Source organism: Cyanistes caeruleus, chromosome 8, assembly GCF_971803275.1.
Source record: "Cyanistes caeruleus chromosome 8, bCyaCae1.hap1.1, whole genome shotgun sequence".
NCBI classification, from domain to species: Eukaryota; Metazoa; Chordata; class Aves; order Passeriformes; family Paridae; genus Cyanistes; species Cyanistes caeruleus.
In genome coordinates, this window is record NC_141708.1 from 18,755,055 (window position 1) to 18,776,971 (window position 21,917).

Genomic DNA, 21,917 nt, shown 5'->3' on the forward strand with positions numbered 1-21,917 from the left:
AGAAAGTCTGGCTGTAGTAAATCAAGCTACTTACATAAAGTTTGGAAATGAAACAAGACCTCTATACAAAAATACCCTCCTGGAGAGATGGTAGGATAATTTCCAGGGCCTGCTGTTTGACTGGCAGTCTCTGAGATGAAAAGCTGATAAATGGTTTAAGGAACAGAGCCCGCAAAGCCATCTGGCTGCCATTTAAAAAGTGTTCCTTGTCTTGGGCTCAGGCATCTCGAGTTAATTATAAATTAACTTACTTCCCCTTGTAAACCTTATTTTCATCTGAAAGAGTATTACTGTCGCTGAGTGAAGTGTGTCCATCTCTGAGGCAGAGAACAGCGTTGGCTCAGCAGCATATGGCACAGCTGTGACTCCAGAACAGGATTTTTCATCTGGTCCCCAGGAGCTGGAGCTGTCTGGTGAGTAGTTACTGGCATCTGGCTGGCTGGACCAGCATGAGCAGGGCAGAATGAGGCAGCTGGGAAGCAGAAGGGAAGCATTTTGCAAGATCCATGGGTGCCCTGTGGAGGCTACAAAGATGTCAGAAGATGCAGCTCCAGCTGCTGATTCTTAAAACCAAGTCTTCTTCAAAAGCCAGGCTCGTGCTTGCGCTGCTGCTCAGCCCCCTGCACTGCAGCAGGAACTAGACATCTCCCATCCCACTTCCCACAGCCACCCTGTGGAGCAGTTTCCTGTCAGCCACCCCTCCATTTCCGATTTCCCTATCCCCAGTGTGTTACCCATCTCATGCTGCTCTTGTCCTTTCCTTTCAGTCTGCTTGTGCAACTCGAATTTCCTTCCTCTTGCCCCCTTCCTCACTTGCCTCTGGGCCAGGCTGGCTGTGAGGGTTGTGCTAGGATGTACCAAATTGCAGATAATGTGTGGTTGATAGGAATGACCATAGAAGTACCCCAAAGCGACACTAAATAAGAAATAAATAAATAAAAAATAAATGCAAATAAAGGTTAGAGTCCCCTTGTGATCCCAGTTTTTCCTGTAAATCCTCAGGCTCCAGTGTCTGATGCGTAGGACACCCTCTGACATTTTGGCATTGTATTGTGTGCCACAATGCAGCAGAAGAGGATGATTTTTCACTGCCTTGGGATGGATATATAACGAGAAAATCAGGCAAGAATATCTCAATATAGAACAAGAACTGAACAGGGGAAAACTCGGTTCATCTTGGCTAGATGGAGAAAGGAGGCAGAGAGGGAAAAAAAAAAAAAAGAGCCCTGGACAGAGGAGATGGGGGGTAAATTCAGTGCATTATACAGGGCAGAATAATTGGAAATGTAATATTGCTTAGGCAGGGTTGAGTGATGGCAAACTTTAGGAATAATCTTTAAAGTGCATTCTAGGAAGAGTGGTGTCAGATGAGCTGAAATCTGAAAATAGAGAGTAGACTTTGAGAGTATTAGGGAGATAAATGGAGTTGTCTCAAAGGCTTTAACATCAGAAGAGGGTTTGAAATAACTGAATAAAACACCAGAAGGCTGTACAGAACAGAGGGGGGGAAGATCACCACTCAGGGTGTGCTCATTAAATCCTGAAGCTTCAAGGAATCAGGCTTGCAATTCCTAACATTTTTAGACTTTGCTAAAACAAACCTCCCAGTCGATTTTGCTGGCACCGCCTTGCTGTGCCGGGTTGTTCTGATCCTGCCTCAGAGGCCACCTGCAAACAGGCCAAGCAGGCTTAGGAGAATGTGTATCACTGTTAGAGCTGTGGGGTCTGGTGCTGGGACAGCAGGTTCCTTTGTCGTGGGAAACAGTTATCCTTGTGGTTGGGAGAGGAGAGGAAATGTCTTGGGCTGGTGACTTGATCCCAGCTGCAGAGCACAGCTGTCCTGGAGAGTGTGTCATTCATATCTGCTTTACTCCTGAGCACCCAAAATAACTCACCAAGTACTGTTGTCCCTTTCCTACAGATAAACTCTTTAGAGCTTGGCTTGCCACTTATTTTGCTCTCATGTTTCATGGTTTGAAAGTGCTGTATTAAAAGAGAACTGATTCTTATAATGGGATTATCTAAACCAGTATTTCTTCATGCCAGCAAGTTGATGGTTTATCCCAAAACTGCTTTCAGGACTATGTTAAATTCATGGTCACATTTAAGCAGTTGATGTACACCAGAGAAATCAGATATAAATTAAATCAAACCATTCCATCTAGCAGCCTTCTTGGAGCCCTGGACCAAATCAAGCTGTGGTAGAAGTTTGAGGTATAGTTTCAAGGATTAATTTTAACCTGCCTGATGTTGCACAAGCCTCTATCAGGACTCTACCTTTGCTGCTTGGGCTTAGGAGTTTTCAGCAGTTTTCAGTCACCCACTGCTGTTCTAATTTAATGCAGTTGTCAGATGCATGCAGCACAAAATGATACCTAAAGAGCAGCCACTAATGCAGCTGTATTCCTTGTGTTTGCCTTGTCTGCGGCTTACGTGTCCCATGCCTTTGCTCTGCCCTCCTCTTCAGCAGTCACCTGCACAGCCTCAAGCTGTGGTTTGGGGAGGGAGGCCTGAAGGCACATTGCTTTCTCTCTGCCTCCCTCCTCTCCTTAAGTGCCAGAGCTGCATGGCTCCATCTGCAGAGGAACGAGAGGATCTGCACATTTAGGGGGAAGTGTTGAGAACAGGCAGTTCCAGGTCCCATGGTGCTCAGGGCTGAGGGAGGTGTCCTAACATCATGTTAACTGGGATAGAGGATCCAAGGAGCACCAGCTCATAAAGAGGGTAGGAAGTTCATGGGGATAGAGAGACTCTCAGCCTCTTGCAGCCTGGATAGTCCCTTGCAGAAAAGATATAAAGATACTCTTATTAAGTGTTGATGTAGCAGCCCTGCTGAGGGTTGTGTGAGATTCAACTGCTGTCAGAATTGCCACTGCCTGGATGGCAGAGCAAGAACACCGTGCTGAGCTTTGCAACTCCAGAGTTCATTACTGGTCACTGAGGTGGGACAGAGGCAGCTCTATGAACATGGAGGGTTTTTTCTGCCCATTCTGGTGGAGTAATATGCAATTAGTACCCATATGTTCTCAGCTATTAAGCTCATGCCCCTTAGATTATTTATGTAGCTTGGAAAGTTCTGTAGGCTCTGCTGCTCCTCTCTGTCATTTGTTAATTGCTGCATTGTATCATTCCTCCCTACTCCCAGTCCTTATTAACATAGGGCCATCTGCCTGCCCCAACTCCCTGTAACCTCAGGAGGGCTGTAAGATACGGGACATCTTCACAGAACAGCCTTGTTTTCCACTGGCACTGCGTGAAGGCAGAGAGGGACGGCGGCTGACTTCTGCTGTGAGTTTCCACGTAGTAAATCTGAGGGATGTTTAGGCAAAGGGGAGCTGTGAGAAAGGAGCAGCAAAATCTGGCAGTGTAGGTGTGCCCTTTGCAGGCAGCTGTCCTGCACGAACAGCCAGACCAGGAACAGCAGCTGCTCATGTTTTAAGGGCCCGAGTTCCCAGCTGCCTGCGTGTGGCTGCACAGATCCTGCTGCCTTACTGAAACCCTCTTGGAGAGGAGCGAGGTGTTTGTGCACAGGTGGTGCAGGGAACAATTCCTGCTTCCCCAGGGAAGGGTGTGGGTCTCCTTAAGAGTGAAGTAATGTACTCTCTGGACAAAATTGGTTTTGTGAATCCTGCATTTTGTCTGGCAGGATTTCGAAAAAGTGTTTGAAATTATGCCAAAAGTAAAAGTTATCAATAACCTTTGAATGTGGACCTCATGATAAAAGTGAGAAGTGCTAAAAGAACAGACTTGAAAAAGAGACATAGCTGTGAAAAGGCTGGTGAGACACAACAAATGCGTTCCTACAACTTTCCTGTACAGGACTGAGCTTATCTGGTATTTTTTAATGAGTTTGTAAAAAGAGTTGTAACATTATAGGGAGACTCCCAGTCACATCTTTGTACAGAAGAGCCTCAAACGGTGTAAAAACAGAACTCATCATTTAGGGGAATGGAATTGTGTTCAAATGCTACATCAGAGCTAGAATGCAAAGAAACATGGAAACCTACTGATCAAGATTTGAACACCACTTTGTTCCATGTTTGCAGTGAAAATGAAGGTGTCTAGAAAGAGTCTTTAGGTATGACAAATCTGTTTCTGAAGAACTTGATACGTTAAAAGGGTTTCAGATATTTTTCAGTGAAGGCTGTGAACCTAAAATTAGAAACTTTAGGACTAACAGATCTTGTGCAAAAATGAAACGGAACTGTGAGTTCTTCGAAATCTTATGTAAAGGGAAGGGGAAAGCAAGGAAGATCTGACTGGGTTTGTGGTGCACTGCTACGTGGTAACATTGTCCATCCAAGTGATCACAGTGCAGGATCAAGGACCCCTTGCTGCTTAAATCTCAGGAGGAGAAATCAGATCTCTGTGCTGGGCCTCTGCAGCTACCTCAGGTGGGTCATGCAGCATTTGGCCATTTTGCACTTCTGTTTGTTATTTAAACAGTAGCAGCAGACTAGAAATTAATGCTGAGTTTCAATCTTTTCTATGACTATATATAAAAGCGTGTCCTAAATGTGGGAGAGCCTTGAAAACTAAGTCACAATACAGAAAATGCTTGAGTTTCTACTTGACCTGAGGAGACATAAGAGACCTTCCCTAACTCTTCTGGGTGAGCATAGCCTGGTATCTTCATGCCTCTGCAAAAGAAAAACAGGATTCTTTCAAGGCAGCACAGGCTGTCCCTGTTGTCTCCATTGTTGTGTGTCCACAACATGTAAGTAACTTAGAACATAAAACAGGCTACAGCCTATCTTGGGAAGCTGAAGCAGAGAATCCATAAACATATTTTGTGATTTTGCTCAGTAGTCTGAGGGGCACAAGGCACTTTGCTACTGGACTTGCCAGAAAAGAAACAGCCACAGCCAGAAACAGCTTCCAGCTGTTGGCTTTAATTGCTCACTTCTTTTGCATTTGAAGGTTGCTGCCGCACCTGTGGGCAGAGTGCCTCGTACTGAAAGTGCTACCCAAGTATGGTTTGATTAGTTACCATCATACACTAATTAATCCAGCACAGAACCTCAGCTCCAACTGTACTGCAAGTAAAGCACTCCTGAGGTCATTTTAATTTAGCTTGTTATGCATCTCTGTCACTAGAGATTCACAAGAGCCAGAGACCAGCTAGGCCAAGTGCCTGACCTCAAGGAAACGAGGAGCTGTGTTTGATCACAGAGCAATGATGAAAGGACACAGAGATGTGCAAAAGCCCAGCCTGGCTCCTCTCAGCACAGTATCATGCAGCTGGTGCTGCCAGCAGCATGGAAGAAGATAATCAGTGAGATAACACGGATGGCAGCATGTATTTGTTTGCTTGATGAAATACTAGAGAACAGTGTTAGTGGTCTTGGTGTCAAAGTGCCAAGTGTGTGGTGTCACTGCTATGGCTTTATTTCTCAACGCAAGTTGGAGGCTGGAGGAAGCACAGACAGCTCTTCTGTTCATAATGTCAGCATCTTAATGGTAGCAGGTGCTTGGTGTACTCAGGGTGGGCAGTATGAAATGGGACATTTAGAGGGCTTTCTGCAAATGGGGAGCTGGTTGTGTATGTACAGCTCTGATGTGCAGACAAGCTGGCATTTGATGTTACACACAGTAATGCAAAGGCAGCAGGGTGTTTCAAAAGCTTAGAGGAATACAGGGAATAAAGCACAGGCACGTACAGGGCTCTAGCCCTGAAGAAAGTGTGAGCTGTACACAGATTTTCACATTTGGTGTATAGAATGAGGGTGCAGTATGGTGTGGTATGGTGGAGTCACCATCCCTGTGAGTGTTCAAAAAACATGTGGATGTGGCACTTAAGGACGTGGTTTAATGATGAATTTGACTGGAGTTGATGATCTTAAAGATCTTTTCCAAGCTTAACGATTCTGCGGTGCTATGATAAAGTAACTTTGGATGATGAAGGAGTGGGACATTTGCAGTGTGTAATGAGTTGTGTCAGTGTAAGGAGCACACAGAAGAATATGTGTGCCTGTGCACTGGGGTGCTTTGGAGGTGAAGTTACAGAGTGCAGAGCAGTTTAAGATTAAATCCTGTAAACGTAGAGGTGGTGAGGCACACGGGGCTGTGCCAACACGAGCTGTGCCTGGTAGGATCAGGAATACTGTGTGGGGAGCACTGTGCTGCAGAGCCGAGAGCTCTGGACTCTGTAGCTGTGAAACTGGAAGGTTGTCAGGAGGAAAGCAGAGCGTGGAGGGCTGTGTAAACCGCGCTGGTGTGTGTGGAGCTGGGGCACAGCGGGAGGACAGGTGCCCGGAGAGGGCTGAGAGCAGGGTGAGGGACAGGGCGGAATGGAGGGGCTGCTGTGCCCAGGGCTCGGGCAGGGCTGGAATGGAGGGGCAGGGGCTGCTGTGCCCAGGGCTCGGGCAGGGCTGGAATTCAGGGTGAGGGGCTGCTGTGCCCAGGGCTCGGGCAGGGCTGGAATGGAGGGTGAGGGGCTGCTGTGCCCAGGGCTCGGGCAGGGCTGGAATGGAATGGAGGGGCAGGGGCTGCTGTGCCCAGGGCTCGGGCAGGGCTGGAATGGAATGGAGGGGCAGGGGCTGCTGTGCCCAGGGCTCGGGCAGGGCTGGAATGGAGGGGCAGGGGCTGCTGTGCCCAGGGCTCGGGCAGGGCTGGAATGGAATGGAGGGGCAGGGGCTGCTGTGCCCAGGGCTCGGGCAGGGTGCCGGGCGGAGGCAGCAGCGGCAGGGGCGGGCTGGGGAAGGTGTGCCGGGCTGGGGAAGGGGCGGGCAGCGCCGAGCCGGCCCGTGCGGTGGCAGAGGAGGAGGAGGAGGAGGAGGAGGAGGAGGAGGAGGCGCTGGGCAGGGTGCGGGCCGGGGCAGGAGCGCGGCTCAGCAGCTCCGGTGCGGCCGAGCCGAGCCGAGCCGAGGGGACCATGCCGTCCTACACCGTCACGGTGGCCACGGGCAGCCAGTGGTTCGCGGGCACCGACGACTACGTGTACCTGAGCCTGCAGGGCACGGACGGCTGCAGCGAGAGGCACCTGCTGGACAAGCCCTTCTACAATGACTTCGAGCGCGGCGCGGTGAGTCCCGCGGTGCGGTGCGCAGCAGCCGCCGCCCTTCTCCCCGGGGCAGCGCTCGCACCCCGGCCCTGCCAGAGCCCCCAGGCTGGGCACGGCTTTGTTTGAGCTCTTGTCTCCGTGTGCCGGTGCTCCGGAGCGGGACACCGAGGCTGAGGTACTCGCTGCCCTCCCCGGCCCTGCCCTGGGAGCTAGCTGTGGTCAGACAGGCGTTGGGAAAGATCCTCTTTGGATCTGACTTACGGTAGGCTTTCGGATCTCCTGGTACTTTCTTTACAAATACTAAAAAAAAAAATTGTGCATTTCCTGTTCATAGGTGATGTTTAGGGTCATTATTTACTAATAGTTAGAGCCCTGTTATCTCCAAAGAATTAAACAAAGAGGTAAGAGCATCTAGTGGGAATTACAATGCCTGCCAATGTGTAAGGCAACGTCAGTGAAAGCTGAAAAACAGCATGAATGTGTGAAAATGAAGTTATGGCTGGCCTATCAACTGTGCTCCTCTTCTTAACCCGGATTTCTGCTGTTTGCCGTGCCCTGTCCTCTCTGTGGTCCCCTATCACCGTATCTGGAGTGTCCAAATGTAATTGCTTATACTCTGAGCACTGATTCAGAATGGCATTTATTTATTTGCTTATTGTCCATTCTGGAAATAATAGACCTTTTTTTCCTCCCCTTCCAAAATGTGTATTTTACCTGGAAACCAAATTCAGTTTCTAGAAGATCTGATGAGATGGAAACAACTTTGAAAGTTAAAAAAATATATTCAGAAGTTTGGAAGTTAGACCTACCACTGCACGTACAAGTGAGCCTTCAGTGTCATGGTGCTGCTTTGCCTTGAGGTGTGTTTTTTCAATCATGTGGTTTGCAGCCTGAATTAGGTCCATGGTCTCCTCTGTGTTAAATATCATGGGCACACTTAACAGAAATCAGCATTTTGAGTAGGTGTTGATGGCATGTGTGGCTGTGGTCCCCCAGATATTTATTTGCCACTGAAGTTAATTTTCTTTCATTATTAAACATTCATTAGCTTAGGACCTTTTTACCTGAATCTCCCCCACTTGTTTGCTGAATTGTCACACGTTTTAGGCAAAACCAAACAACATTACCAAGGCTGAAGGAGAGCTCAGACTGTCCTGGAAACTTAGGGTTAGGGTGCTCTCCCAAGGGCCTGGAGCCCTGCCCAGCTGAGGAAATCACCACCAGGCTTTTACTGACCTTATCTTATTCCTGGACTGCAGAAGAGGGTTTCAGGTGGCTCTGATGGAGAGCCTGGCAGTACTCTGAGCATTCAGCTGGACTGGATCCTGTCACAGGATAAAAATGCCATGATGGGAGCATTCAGTATCTGCCCAGCAGCAACTGGCAAGCTGCTGTGGGACCAGATCCAGCAGGAGCAGAGATACATCCACTGGGTGAGGGGAGCAAACAGAGTACATGGGTGTTAGTAGCAGTCAGTTTTTCAGCATGTATTTATCATTATCATGTCAGAATAAGTCTGTGTTCTGTAAAGTGTCTGGCTCACTGGGCACTTACAGCACAACGTGCTAAATTTTGGTTTTGAGGATGTTTTCTTGGGGAATGCAGCATGTTTTTCCAGGCACCTGTTCAGGTTACACTGTGCCCAAAATACTGTGTTTTAATAATATGTTGTGTAAGGGAAAAAGGAAAGAAAAGGAAAATACCAGTACAGAATCAGAAAAATAAAACTGAAGTGGGCCAGAAGGGTCTGAGTTTGGTTGGTTTGCAAAATGTAGCAATTGTTTTCACAGTTCTGCCTTTATTGCTTCTTTCAGTAACATCTTTATACTTTTTTTTTTTTTTCCTGAAAAGCAATTAAATTGTTAATCCATTCATAAACAAATACCACTTTTTAGAGGATGAGCAGAATTTTGCAGCATTATTTTGTGTGCTGTTATTTTCCAGGTTGGGGTTTTTTTTTTTCCTAAATGTTGGGCCAGGCTCTGTACTTCCATTATCCTCCTAATGTCTTCATTTGCATTATTGCAAATTGGGCATATTACTAGATGTGATTAAAGAGGGCATGGGCTGGATACGAGTAGGGGATTTGCATGGCAAATGTTGACTGAGGGAAGAGTATGTGTAAAAGCCTGAAGGAATTTTTACAATGGTAGGTCAGTTGTAGTTTTTCTGACTTAGTTCAAGCTCTGGGTACAGGCAACGTTAAAATTCATAGTTTCTTTTCTTTCTGTAGTGTCTTTTGAGTAAATTCCCCTGGTGCTGAGTGATTTCAAAGTTTTATGGTATCCCTCAGTTATCTCTTTCCTTCCTGTTCCCCTTTCATCTGCTTTTTTGCTTTTGTTGAAAGAAAAGTACTAACATGTATTTCCAGAAAGGAAATAACAGCTCTTTCCACTTAGAGCTTTGTGCTTATAGAAAGAGTTGTCTGTGCCATCCTTTTTCCAATATAATAATGGTCAGTAGGAATCCCTCCTCAAAAAGAGAGAAGACTTAGGTTTTGCATGAGATTAAATTGCTTGAACAGGATGGTACAGGAGTTTGGACAGTCCAATAGTTTTCATTACTTCTGTTCTCTCACTCTGCACTCAAACTGTATAAAAGCTCCTTGCACCTCTGGCTCACCGTGCAATGTTACCAAGGGAGCTCGTACAAAAAATGTCATAGAAACCTTGAGCAACTGAGTGTCAGAGCAGCACCTCCTTCAGCTGCTGCTGGGAGAGCAGTGAATGGTTTCACAGCCTGCATGTTTTTCTAAGACTAGCAAACATTTCAAGGAGTTTTAGATTTTTTAGGTTGCATCCAAAAATGTTTCTCCGTTTCTGGAGCGTTTTTGCTTGTTATTGTTTGTTCTTTTTTTCTTCTTTCTATTGCACTGCAGTGCAATAATAGGACTTCCTTTTTTCACCCACAAGGAGCTGGAAAGCTGTGTGAGGAAAAGCTAGGTATGCCTGGGTAGTGCTGGTGGTGCTTCCTGCATGTGCAGTGGATCACTGGCTGTATTCTGCTCTGCAGGTTGACTCCTATGATGTGACTGTGGAAGAAGACATTGGAGAAATTCAGCTAATAAAAATTGAGAAACGGAAATACTGGTACCAGGATGACTGGTACCTTAAGTATATCACTGTTAAAACACCAGTGGGTGACTATTTGGAGTTCCCATGTTACCGCTGGATTACAGATGAAAAGGAGATTGTCCTTCGAGATGGAAGAGGTGAGCACTATTAGAAACCAGATTTCCTGCAGAACATCTGGAATGCTTCCATCTCTCCTGCCCATTTCTCCACGTACCTCCCAGTCTTCTCTCTCTGATGAAAACCCACTGCCAATCCCCTGCTGCATCCCAGAGAATGGGCTTTCCCTAGCAGGAATATGTTCTGAGCAGCCTGTTGGGCTAGGCACTGGCAGTTGGGTTGGATGTGTTGGGAAGCACATACAAGGAAGAGTCCTAACACTGGCTTGTTACACTGGTCTTGAAGGCTGATGCTAATGCCAAATTTTTCACTACTCCACATCCCCATTGCTGGAAGCCCTTTTGATCTAATTAGAATTAGTGTTCCCTGTTTGTTTCATATTAAGCTCCTAAGTGGCCTATGATTAATTGCCTGTAAATTGTCTTGTTTTCATGAGAGTGAGATAAAGTCCCAGAGTTGTTCAGCAGGTGCAAACTGAAACAGCAGCTTGCTTTTCATTCATTCTCTGCACGCTGTCTAGTCCAGGACAAGGCAGAGTGATGGATTTGACTGCTCCAAGTAATGGTGACCAACTGAGAAAAGTGTTTTTAAGTGTCTCTGACACCTACTTGCTGTGACCAGGGTTTGGGCAGACATTTGTCACTGACGTTTGCTTGTTCCCCTCCCTGGTACCTGGGGTAGGTTGGCTGCTGTAGTGTTCTGCAGCATGAGTGCCTGAAAACAGCTGAAACAAGTGTGGGGTGGCAGGAAATAAATGTTTATACTCTCCTTTCATTTTTGGCTACTCCTGGCTAGGGCTTTTTTTGTTTAAAATCTTTTGTCCTAAAATGACAACTAACTGTCAGTTTCTTTTTGGTTTTTCCATTTTTCATGATTTTTTTTTTATAACAACTGTACCACTTCCACGGAAGGCAGCTTTGTGTGGCTTTCAGAGTGTAGTGAGGTAAAGGAGAAGAGCAAGGGAAACTCTCCTGGTACCTTGAACACAACCACCTGGAAACCATTAGCCATATATGTTACCAGCTGTATGACCTCTGATATTTCAAACCCAACCAGCTTTTGTCATGAAACTCATACAGGTTTTATCTGCCTCCACATTTGTGTATGTAAAGTGAGTCTCGTACCTTGCCCTTTCTGTGATCACTAAGGAGGACTCTGTGTTATTTAATATTATATTGAATTCATGGTCAGAAGAGCAAAATGTCTGGAACTGAAGTCTCATTGTTTTTTCTTTCTGTTCTCATGACTGGAAGATGTGCTCCAAGCTGACAGGGAAGAGCATTGCTCAAGGAAAGAGGCTTGGAGATATTTCCTGAAGGTGCTGTTTAGCAGAGAACATGAGCTGGAATAATGCTCTGGTTTCTCTTATTGACAGAAATTCCCCTAGATACTGAACTGTAAAATTGGTTCCCATGACCCTCTTCAGACCATATAACACTAGATATGTACAGCAAGTGTCTACATGAGAAATCCAGGGTTTATGTACAGTTGAGACAAGTGTTCCTAGCTTAAGCCAATTTTCCCTTGGAAGCACCAAGTCAGGAGCTCATCTTCTTCCACAGATTCTCTAAGGACCTGTGTGTCTACTCAAAAGTACTAAATTGAATCATGTAGGCATTTCCCACAGAAATTTTGTAAAGGTATCAATCAGAAGTTTGAAGGTTTGAAAACTTTGCTGTCCTTCTCAACACCTGGGCTGTGATAGGTGGAGGAACCTCATAACCCTGTCTCTTTTCCCTGTTAACAGCAAAGCTCCCTCGAGATGACAAGACTCAGATTCTCAAGCAGCACAGACGCAAGGAGCTCGAATCCCGTCAGAAAATGTACCGGTGAGTTTCCACTGCTCCAGGCTCTGTCCTCATCAGGTCAGAGTTTTGGCAGAGTATATTCACATCATCACATGCCTCTTAACTACTCAGCTGCTTGCTGGATAAGAGAAAGCCTAAGTTACCGTGTTGGCCATATCTGGTTTTGACTTAGATGGAGTTAATTGTAAAGTGCATCCTGGTGCAGGTGGCTGTACGAGGTACTTGTGCCTCAGATAAGCCTGTCTGCAAGACTTCACTGGGAATTCAGTGATGCAGCCTCTCTGCAGGCCCTCTGGCACACCCTTGTGCTTTCAAGGAAAATCTTCAAGGAATATTTGAAGACATATTTCATTTGCCTATTACAAGCAGTACTACAGTTTTAGAACATGATCTGAACATTTCAGCTTTTCCTGGAGCTTTTTGGCTGCTGCACCAAGCTAGCTTGAGTTGTTTCCTGCACCAGGGTGCAGTGAGCACCTGGCCCTGTTTGAGTGAACTGGAATGTGCTAACAGAGCGCAGTTGTGATAGATAAAAATCTCACATATATATATATTATACATATATATTTCACATATATATATACACACACATATACATATTCAATTTATATATATCACATATATATTATACTACCGTAGACATTTTTTCCTTGTTGGTGTCATGATGAAAAAATTCTGTCTTTTCTCAGAGGGTAACTCCAGAAAGCCTTTTTCTTTTTTTTTAAAAAAAGCCTTTTGCTAGAGGTGTGCTCTGTTGAAATAACAAAAGTTTCATGCACTTGTATCTCCTTATTGGGAGAGTAAGGGTCAGGGCAAAGGGTCAATTCATAACTGATGGATTGAGGCTTGGTGTGTGTGTTGTTTATTTCATTTAAACAAGAAAGGCTGTTCCCTACAAATTATGGAAAATAGACCAGAGGAAAATACGGTTCAAAAAGAGGTGTGCCACAAAATATGATTTACATATGCAGTAAGGAAGGGAAAACCATTTGTAATTTCAGGGAAATAGCTACTTAAAATTCTGATGCATAACTGATAATGCACAATACACTCTGTGTGTAGCAGGCAGTTTGGCAATACCATTGAAACAGTATTCTTTATGATACACTTTCTTTTGTTTTGAAATAAAATGGGACAAAAAAATGTGTGCCATGACCATTAGGAGGTAGAACAGTTGAATCAAGACTCCTGGAGAGTGCCTTTTGAAGGAATGCATGCCTGGGTAGTTTTAGGTGCTGTATCTCAGTTGTGCAGAACTGTAGACTCAAGAATGAGCATGCATTGGGCTGCTGTCTCTCTGTCCCTCCCCTCATAATACATTTCAACCAAATGTTCAAGTGTGTAGAAGTATCAGAGCTATTAAGTTACTTCAAGCTTTGTGAGGTAGGTGGCCAAGTAGATGCCTTCCAGTCTGCTTCAGGACTCTTCAGGATACTGGTAGGTATTGATATGGTGTAAATCACTTGTTTTGGCCTGAGTGAGTCTGACACCAAATTCCTTTACAGCAGTGAGTCACCAAACAGTGGAGTTAAGGACACAGCTCCCATGCTGGTAAGGTTATATGGATAATCAAACCACTCTTATTTTCTCAGCTGGAAGGAGTGGCATCCAGGCTTTCCCCTGAGCATCGATGCCCATTCTCACAGTGAACTGCCTCGTGACATCCAGTTTGACAATGAGAAGGGAATTGACTTCATTCTGAACTACACAAAAGCGTAAGTGTTTGTGGAAATTCAGGAGTTTGCAGAATCTCTTTTGGGGTAGGGTAAGGATCTGATAACCTTTTAGGGTTCATTGAATCTCAGAATTGGACTGTTTTTCCCAAGCACTGGATCAGCAGCCAATCAAAGTAGGAAACTAGGATTTTAATGGATTTGTTATTTTAGTTTTTAGTTATCAATATTTAAGTTATTCACACTGGGAACTGACTGAGCCTCTACATTCATGGTTTTGGTTGTAGGCAGATGGAGGAGACACTGGTGAAAAGCATCAGCAGGACTACAGGCACCTGAGACCTTGAGCTTTTCATTCAGTTCTCAGCATTGCCCTGGGAGATACCTTTCTCCTCTGACTGTTGACAATAATTACATCTTTTGGTCACATACACAAAGGAGGTTGTTGTCAATGCACCCTTGACATCCTGCTGGAGAAAATCTCTTCCAAGCAGCTCATCAGTTATCCACACCTGCGTGTAATCTGCTTGGGGTGGCTGGGTTACCATCCACCTTGCACTTGTCATTGAGGAAGGCATTGGATGGCCAGTGGATGAGCCTGAATAATCAATCCTGCAGAGCTCTGGAGCACTATGGTGTCAGTGAGGCAGATGGGACCTGTCTGACCTGTGAGTCTCCTTCTGTGCTGTCTGTGATATGCCCAGGCCATATCACACTGTCTCAGATATCCCATCACACTATCAGGCGGTGGAATAGTCTGACATGGGACGAGACTGGTCCTTACATGTCAGAGCATTCTGGGTATATTTTTTATTCATTTATGCAGCTGAATTCCACTACCAGGGCAGGGTCAAATCAGCATGGTGTTAGCCAGTGCAAAACAGCTGGTCCCAGCTCATATAGAAGCTCTGAGTGATGCAGGAGCATCAGCACCTGAATACTGGAGTTGAGAGGCTTGCCATTAGGAGATATAAGCAGTTTGGAGGCTGCATTCCCCATCCAGCCATCCCATCCTGCCAGGCTGTGGCATGTTGTCAGAGGTCCTGAGCCGCTGCCAAGTGAAACTTGGAACCAACTCAACAGAGTGCAGGGACATCTATCTTTGTCATTGGCTGTAAGGGGCCCTCTCCAAGAAATAGGAACCTGAAACTGTACTGCAGCCAGCCAGCCATTCTGGATAACTGGTGTGACGCAAAACAGATTTGTCCAAGCAATGGCAATGCTTCTTCTCTGGCACTTTGGGCTGAAAAATCTAGACCTATGTTTCTGGTCAAGTGACCTGTGAAAATCTTTGGAGAAGAGTTTGATAGCCCTTATCTTACTACCCAGATGTGCTCTGGGAGCTTGGAACAACTTTTTGCAGGAATGGAGTGGAGAAACATGGGGGAAGGCATGGGGCCTGATTTCAGTTTGAGGGCAGTAGGAGGGAAGACAGGGAAGTGTGCCTGGAAATCCAGAGGCAGGTGTGGAGCTGCAAAATGTAGCAGTGGGCAAGGAGCACTTTCAAGGGAATATATGAGAGCTGGGAGAGTTACATGAGACATAGGAAGTAGTAGAAGAGGGGAGGGGAAATCCCCTTTTCTTGGGACATGCAAAAATGAACTTTGAGGGAGATATGTCTCAGATACTCTTTTTGCTGTTGCACGGTTGGATCTTTAGATGTTGTTGGCAGTGGATAACTCTGTAAGTTTAAAGGATTAATTGTGCGTAGGTGGAGATAATCCTGAAGGTGTCTGGTGCTGATGTGACCTACACTATCCAGTAAATGGAAACTCACAGCCTGGATTCTGTGCCAGAAATGCAGGCTTGTGTAGCTATTTTGGACCAGTGCTGCATTTGGGCAGATTAAGTTCTGCAAGCAACCCTGACTGGTTTTTTCCTTACTCTGGTTTCTGTTGTGTGCCAGAGATTTCAAAGTACTTGATTTCTTGAGAAAAACAGATTTTTGTTTCCTAAGTCCTTTGGAAGTTTTTTCCAAGCTAGGAAATGTGAAGAACTTCCTCCTTTTGGAAGTAATCTTCAAAACATCTGAGAATGGATGTGTGGCTGGCATTCAGCAGGTCCAGCCACAGCAGGTTTGTGACTAGATCCCAGGTGTTGTGCCTACTGCTTGGTTTGATCAGTAATCCCAGGTAGGAGGAGCTTCTTGGGCAGGAGAGGAGCAGTACATATCTGCTTATATATCAAATGTTTTCTAATCTTAGAGCAGTTTTGAAGGAGGGCAGAGGCCCTGCAGGACCTTTAGTGAAAACTCTCAAATGAGTCAAGCTATTGAGTTATGTTTTTTTAAACAATTTAACCTTCTGGTGATGGTCATGCTGCCTCCTGAAGTTCACCTGTGATTCAGATACCTGGTCCCTATCCAGAAAGTCCTGCCCAGCAGTTCCCCTTGCTTTGATCCTTGTACAGTGATTCTGTGTCCCTGTCAGGGGTGAAAAGGCCTCTGGAGAGGCCATCACCTGTTCTAGCCTAGACAGCTGTGTGACTTTTACTTCCAGACACGCCTCCAGGCACCTCTTAGCCTTGACTGCCATCTGCAGCAGCAGAAGCAGCCCATTCTATGTGCACCCCATCTGGGCTTAGTGCAGGAGCAGCTCCTTTGTCTGTGTTGGGGTCATGTTGGTCCAGAGCCCTCCTTCCAGATAACCACTGGCTGTTTCTCCAGGCTTTTGGTCCTCTCCAGCCAGGTCTGATCCAGTCTTTTCTATACATTTTCTGATTACAAATCCAGCCTCCTGGGATTCTTCTCAAATTATTTTTTCACAATGTTCCATGCAACACTGTGGCTTTCCTTTACTTTGTTACCTGCACTGCGTATCTTCATGTGCTGTATGTGCTTTTATTTGTGCATTTGGGGTGTTAGTGGGAAGCCAGCTTTCCTTTTCAAATCCATTATTTACTTTCTAGTCAAAGTAAATTATTTCCATCTAATAAAAGCAGTTTAGCATTTATGCAATAATTTAGGATTCATCATTTCATATAAAGGGAACTTGCTTGGCTGTGCTGTTTTTGCTGAATTAGCAGATGAAGTCAGACATTTCTGGCTCCCAGCCCACTGTGTTCATGTGATGTCTGCAATCAAGAGCCTTGGTTTCTGAGGCTAGATGGGAACATCAAGTTTATTCAGCAGCTCAAGTAAATAGAAAGCTCTCCAAGTCAGGCCTCACGCTTTTGGGATCCAGTCTGGCCTTGGTCATGCAGATACAGTACCTGTTTTTTTAAGGAATAGTGGCTGATTTATCCTGGGTTATCTTATGGATCTGTGCACCTCTCTCAGTCTCTTTGTGTCACCACTTTCTGAACTGGTGTTAGTAGTGCCCTCAGCACTCTCAGCTGATGCTCACCACTGGCAGTGTGTGAAGCACTAGCTTCTTTAATTACAGTTTTTATAGGTCCTAAAGCACTGCCACTGTAGGTTGCTGAGGACAACTCTGGAATGGAGTTCTGTAAAGGCAATAGCAGAAGTTGGGCCCTTGATGTGCCTTTCAGCCTTCTGTGTAAAGGCACAGCCTGCAATATTAATTTGGTAGGGTGACTAATCCCACATTCCAGTACTAAAAGTTCATTGTGTTTTGATATATAAAATCATGTAAAATAATAGGAATGGGTATTGAGAAAGCTGGACATTATTTTTTCAGATATGTTTTGTTTTGGTTTATTTTTTAGGATGGAGAATCTTTATGTCAACCGTTTCATGCACATGTTCCAGTCCTCCTGGAGTGATTTTGCAGATTTTGAGAGGATCTTTGTCAGAATCAGCAACACAATCTCTGGTGAGTTTATCAGCATTTGCCTGTGTTTGTGTCATGGAGTGACTAATTAGTTGTCTTGTTTGATCATCTGATTAGGATGGATGTGGCTGACCTCCTCTTCTGCTCTCTGATAAATAAACTGTAATCTCAGACTGCTGATCACACCCACAAGGCTTAAAAACAAACTTATGATCTCACAAGGAACTAGAATTACTGGGAATTGCTCGGTGACATTCTCTGCCCTAAGCTATATTGGAGGTCAGGGCAGCTGGGCATCATGGTCCCTTCTGGCTTTTAGAAATGTATTTTCAAGTATGTTCAAGTCCCATAGGACAGACTTTTGTAAGTATTTTGCATCTAAACCTAGAGATAACTTAGTGGGAGTGATCATAGTAGCTGTTAAGGCATTTTTGAAAGTTTGATTGTCCATGCCCCACTTCATCTGAACACACAGAAAATCTCCAGAAAGGGAAGTCTGGTAATGTTCTCTGTCAAGGGGTGACCCCTCTTGCCTCTGACACAGTCCTGATCAAAGGCTGTTGTCTGATATCCCAGCCATGTGCTCAGTTCCCTGGCTGCTGAAAGTCCTGGCTTCTCACCCCTGTTGCAATATTGGGGTGGGAGGGGGGTACCAGTGCCCTGGTTCTGCTGTCCTAAGACCTGTACCTGTCACACACCTGTAGCTCTTCTCAGCTGGTTCCCTTGGGCCATTTGTGCCAGTGCCTTGGGGCACCTCAAAAGTTTTTCAGGGGTAAATTTTTCCCCACAGGGGTTATTTTGACAGAAGTCATTCCAGACAGGAAAGCCTCTGCTGTTAGGCCAGCAGATCTGGGGGTGGGTTACAAAGAGCTGGGAATGTCCTGGAAACTGTAACTTCTTCACCTGGTCCCAGTGCAGGCCAGGATAAGTCATCAGACCACAGTCCAAGGAACCGTGCTTCTTACTGGAAACTAGTGAGAGCTAGATCTGAAAAAGCTTGTGGCATTGTACAAAATGTCACTTGTCAAAAATGTGTCAGTATTATTCATTCATATTGCATTCTTGGGTATAAACCACATAAGATGGCAGAATTGTTAAAAACTAATTACAGCAATTTACATTTAGTAAGATTGCATCCTAAAGCTCTTTTAACAGAAGAATTAGATGTGATCTACAATTAATTTCATTGATAACATTTCCATACTCATGGAAAGCTCCAATTCTGTGACATTTAAACATTAAGCTTCATTCTCAGTTATATTAATACAAATCTCAGTTTGCTTTTTTACAAGCCTTGGCAGAAACAGGGATAGTGGAGAAGGTGGTTCAAGGCATTTTTCAGTCATGCAGTTTCTGTCCAAGGTCCTGAGTAATTTTTTTCGTGATGTAGACTTCAGATACAGTTCCAGACTCATAAGGCAGTTGATGGAGATACTGTAAATGTCATTTTATATAAACTTAAGTTTTTTCTGCTTTATGAAAAAGCACTGTGGGTTTTGAGACTTTTTTTTTAATTATCATTGCATTCCCTTGGGGCCTATATTTTTAATCCTTTTACCCTTTTTAGAAAAATTAATTGCTTTCAGAAAAAGTCCTGCCTTGTTTAAAACTAGCCAGCAGTGGAAAACTTCACTACCTTCATTTTTCCCCTGAAGACACCAATGGGATTTTTGATATTAACTGAAGTGACAACATGACATTACAAAACAGAACACTGCAACTATAGAAAACATCCATTAGTACTACATATGTAATAATAAAGAGATGGAGTATCCAAAACTAGAGTTTTATTGAGATGTTAATCTGGGCTTATATCAGCAATTGCAAAATAAATAGAGGGAAAACAAGTCAAACAAGCAAAACAACAAATGAGGAGTTTTACTGAGATAGAGTCCAAGCCCTTCCCCAGATTTCCTCCACCCAGCTCTGGCTAAAAGAATTGCTCCAGACACTGCTGTTCTTTCCCTACACAAATTGATGTGTATTTCCCTTCTCCTGCTTGTGCCACCCATTTTTAAACTTGCCCCTCTCTACTGCATGCTCTGTGAATTTGAAGAGGGCAATTTAAAAATTTCATGGAAGACCTGGGAAGGTGTTTTATAGATGAAGAGAGTATTCTTCATGACAGTGGAATATTTTATTCCTCATTACTTCTGTACATGGAGAAACAAATTATCATCAATTTAATTATTCTCAGTGTGAGAAGTAAGGATTAAATTTTCCATTTAACTTCAGTGATTTTTCTTGAGAACCTGTCACCTTTTGAGTCCTTTTCTTGCTGCTTTCTGTATTCAAAGTTGCAGTACTGTATAATGGGAAGGTGAGGGGGAAGGGAGGAATCCTACAATGCAGTAGATATTGATGCTCCACAGATGTTGATGCTGTAGGCTTCTTTTCCCTTTAGAATATGTGATGCAACACTGGAGGGAAGATTTTATGTTTGGCTACCAGTTCCTGAATGGATGTAATCCTGTGCTGATCCGGAGATGCACAGAGATACCCAAGAAGCTGCCTGTGACCATGGATATGGTAGAATGCAGTCTGGAGAGGAACCTGACACTGGAGGAGGAAGTGAAGGTACAGCTCTGGGTTAGGCTGGGCTCCACCTGTTCCTTCTCACATCCTCTAATCTCCACAATCTGTTCTTACTGCCTTCAGCCACATTTCTGTTCTTCAGGATGTGTGATAGTTCATGGCAAAGCTGTTTATCTCTGCAGTCTGGCAACGCTCCTGTTGGCTCTTCTCCTACTGTTCTGGAGCTGCAGGCAATGCCTGTCTCCAGGTCCAGTGGAAGAGCTATAACCAGGAGATGACCAGTCCTTTTTCACTGGTTTTCTTTGAAAGGTTAGAGATTGACTGGATGTCTCAGAGGGGAAAAGTGCCTCTTCCTTTCCTGGTATCATCTTACCTGCTAACATGCTGAAGAAGCTTTGACAGGGGTGGTGCCTTGCTTTTGTTTGTGCAATTAACACAGGGTTCTCTTCAGCTGGCAGTGTGAAACTTGCTTGCATCCGGGTGTCACTGCATGAGTACCAAATACATAGATGCTCTTTGCTGAAAGGCTCACTGCCAGACTCTGCAGACACAAGTCAGGTAGTTCCTGCAGGGGTACTTGCTGTCTCAATGTCATCATTCCTGAGCTGCCATGAGCAAGGGTGGGCCAAAGGTTGCTTGTAACCACCAAGCTCAAGTCAGTCGCTGACCAAAACTTCCCATTCTTTTCCATTCCTTTGTTCCAAGCTGCTTGCTGCTTGCATATCGTTAAAACACATCATGCTTTTTGTTTTGGTTTGTTTTTTTTTTACTTTGGTTGGGGTTTTTTTCATCTTTTCCCACAGCAAGGAAACATTTTCATAGTGGACTATGAGCTGCTTGATGGTGTGGATGCCAATAAAACAGACCCATGCACGATACAGTACTTGGCTGCACCCATCTGTCTGCTGTATAAGAATCTGGAGAAAAAGGTTGTGCCCATTGCGATCCAGGTGGGCTTGCTGTCAGGGTCTTTAGAGGGTCACAAGGTCTGCTGTCTCATTTTAAACAGGAAGGACTTGGGGCTTCATATTCTTTTTATATCTTTCAGCTTGGTCAAAAGCCTGGACCAGACAATCCCATCTTCCTTCCTTCGGATGCCACATACGACTGGCTGCTGGCTAAAATTTGGGTCCGCTCCGCTGATTTCCACGTCCACCAGACAGTGACCCACCTCTTACGGACACACTTAGTCTCAGAGGTGTTCAGCATAGCTATGTTCCGGCAGCTGCCTGCTGTACATCCCCTCTTCAAGGTTAGCCCTTGCATGAAGGGAGGGTGTGTGTGGGCTGGGGTGGTTATCACATCAGCTGGACAAACCAAAAGGAAGTTCTGGCCATCGTTCAGCTGAAATAGTTTAACTGGCTGCCCTGCAAGATAGCATACAGCTGAACCACCAGGACTTCCAACTTTACATCTGGCTTGCTGTTGAATTCAGTCTGAGAATTTTCCTTCTTCCATTGCTTGTTTCATTTCACAGCTCTTGGTTCCACATATGCGGTTCACAATAGCCATCAACACCAAAGCTCGAGAGCAGCTTATCTGTGAATGTGGCCTTTTTGACAAGGTAGGTAAACTCTTTGTGGATCTTCATTGTTCATGTCAGTTCATCGTTATTCATGGTTCTTTGTCCTTCGTGGTTCCATATGGACATATCCTTTAATTGTCACGTATTGCCTTGTTCCCTGACCTTTCTATTAAAGGGAAAACATAAGTAATGCCACCCTAGAAACAGGCACACAGAACTGATGTCTTGTTGTGCTAAAGATGTTCTTTTACCTCTGAGTAGCCAAATCAGAACTGGCCAATGTCAGTCAGTATCTCGCTCATTGCTGATGTGCCTCTGGGTTATAATACAAGAGTGCACATAAATTCCTGCATATGTATCCACATAGTTAAACCCACAACTTATTTTTAATTAAATTCTGTTATTCATCTGTGAGCAAAGATATTTGTGATTTCAGATGGCCATTTTCATC

General features: G+C 44.8%; 1 protein-coding gene across 5 annotated transcripts in view; it reads left to right on the top strand.

Moving 5' to 3' along the window:
• Nucleotides 1-295: 295 nt before the first annotated feature.
• Nucleotides 296-21,917, top strand: part of ALOX5 (arachidonate 5-lipoxygenase) — a 32,914-nt gene continuing 11,292 nt past the window's right edge. Inside the window, exons 1-9 of one of the 5 annotated variants that reach the window (XM_086899929.1) lie at nucleotides 296-413; nucleotides 10,016-10,214; nucleotides 11,942-12,023; nucleotides 13,595-13,717; nucleotides 17,342-17,448; nucleotides 19,811-19,983; nucleotides 20,745-20,891; nucleotides 20,990-21,193; nucleotides 21,419-21,505. In XM_086899929.1, the coding sequence (XP_086756055.1) occupies nucleotides 12,016-12,023; nucleotides 13,595-13,717; nucleotides 17,342-17,448; nucleotides 19,811-19,983; nucleotides 20,745-20,891; nucleotides 20,990-21,193; nucleotides 21,419-21,505 (849 nt within the window). In that variant the 5' untranslated portion in view covers nucleotides 296-413; nucleotides 10,016-10,214; nucleotides 11,942-12,015. Of the gene's footprint in view, nucleotides 414-4,246; nucleotides 4,395-6,763; nucleotides 7,025-10,015; nucleotides 10,215-11,941; nucleotides 12,024-13,594; nucleotides 13,718-17,341; nucleotides 17,449-19,810; nucleotides 19,984-20,744; nucleotides 20,892-20,989; nucleotides 21,194-21,418; nucleotides 21,506-21,917 lie in introns of those variants that run through there. The other 4 variants (XM_086899930.1, XM_023929542.2, XR_015289887.1 and 1 more) reach the window with 4 other exon arrangements.